Below are 1,807 nucleotides of genomic sequence, written 5' to 3'. Positions count from 1 at the left end.
AAACCACGACTAGGCATGAAGTCTAGAATAGTTTTTACATTTCCCATTTCGCATGTCTGTTTTGTCGTGGTTTGCAGCTGCACTGACAGCTGTGTTAACATGACAACTAGGTCAGACTTCCGAACAGAACGATATGCCGAGTTATTTAAACTGTTGTCTGCTCACTGATTGGACATTGCATATAGTTAGTTGTGTGAAATAGTATTGATATCTATCTCATGCGATGCAATGCAACTAAATTGCAAGCTATTTTTAAGGGGGTGACACACTGAGCAACCCAGATGCAACTTTGTTTCAAGCAACATAAATGGCGTCCAGATTGCTTCATGTGACATCGGCTTAAGGCTAAAAAGCTAACTCTCTTGGTTTCGGATTTTGCATATTTATTCACATGTTCACTCCTGTTACACAGCCTGATCCCTCCTGTTACACAGCCTGATCCCTCCTGTTACACAGCCTGATCCCTCCTGTTACACAGCCTGATCCCTCCTGTTACACAGCCTGATCCCTCCTGTTACACAGCCTGATCCCTCCTGTTACACAGCCTGATCACTCCTGTTACACAGCCTGATCCCTCCTGTTACACAGCCTGATCCCTCCTGTTACACAGCCTGCTCCCTCCTGTTACACAGCCTGATCCCTCCTGTTACACAGCCTGATCCCTCCTGTTACACAGCCTGATCCCTCCTGTTACACAGCCTGATCCCTCCTGTTACACAGCCTAATCCCTCCTGTTACACAGCCTGGTCCCTCCTGTTACACAGCCTGATCCCTCCTGTTACACAGCCTAATCCCTCCTGTTACACAGCCTAATCCCTCCTGTTACACATCCTAATCCCTCCTGTTACACAGCATAATCCCTCCTGTTACACAGCTTGATCACTCCTGTTACACAGCCTGATCACTCCTGTTACACAGCATAATCACTCCTGTTACACAGCCGAATCACTCCTGTTACACAGCCTGATCCCTCCTGTTACACAGCCTGATCCCTCCTGTTACACAGCCTGATCACTCCTGTTACACAGCCTGATCCCTCCTGTTACACAGCCTGATCACTCCTGTTACACAGCCTGATCCCTCCTGTTACACAGCCTGATCCCTCCTGTTACACAGCCTGATCCCTCCTGTTACACAGCCTGATCACTCCTGTTACACAGCCTGATCCCTCCTGTTACACAGCCTGATCACTCCTGTTACACGGCCTGATCACTCCTGTTACACAGCCTGATCCCTCCTGTTACACAGCCTGATCCCTCCTGTTACACAGCCTGATCACTCCTGTTACACAGCCTGATCCCTCCTGTTACACAGCCCCCACCATCACATACCTTCTCTCCTCCGTGGATGGCTACGGTGATGTTGCGTACGGCCAGTTCCTGGTCCTCTCTGTATCTCAGACCAAACCCTCTGATGTCTATGTTGCCTGCTGTGGGCCAACCTGGAGGCAGAGACGATGGGTCATGTCTCCAGTCCGCCTGGGAGGGGACAAATAGAGTTAAACACACCAAGAGTTATACACACACACACCAAGAGTTATACACACACACACCAAGAGTTATACACACACACACCAAGAGTTATACACACACACACCAAGAGTTATACACACACACACACACCAAGAGTTATACACACACACACCAAGAGTTATACACACACACACCAAGAGTTATACACACACACACCAAGAGTTATACACACACACACCAAGAGTTATACACACACACACCAAGAGTTATACACACACACACCAAGAGTTATGCACACACACACCAAGAGTTATACACACACACACCAAGAGTTA

General features: G+C 48.1%; 1 protein-coding gene across 1 annotated transcript in view; it reads right to left on the bottom strand.

Moving 5' to 3' along the window:
• Window positions 1-1,478, bottom strand: part of LOC311121879 (multidrug resistance-associated protein 1-like) — a gene marked incomplete at its 5' end in the record, with an annotated part of 10,647 nt that extends 9,169 nt beyond the window's left edge. Inside the window, one exon of the mRNA XM_084196320.1 lies at window positions 1,332-1,478. Coding sequence (XP_084052446.1) covers window positions 1,332-1,478 — 147 coding nt within the window. The remainder of the gene's footprint in view (window positions 1-1,331) is intronic.
• Window positions 1,479-1,807: the final 329 nt, after the last annotated feature.

Source organism: Coregonus lavaretus (genome assembly GCF_964263955.1).
Source record: "Coregonus lavaretus genome assembly, contig: HAP1_SCAFFOLD_3580, whole genome shotgun sequence".
NCBI lineage: Eukaryota > Metazoa > Chordata > Actinopteri > Salmoniformes > Salmonidae > Coregonus > Coregonus lavaretus.
Note: the sequence above shows the minus strand (reverse complement) of the source record. Positions and strands in the feature narration are given on the sequence as shown.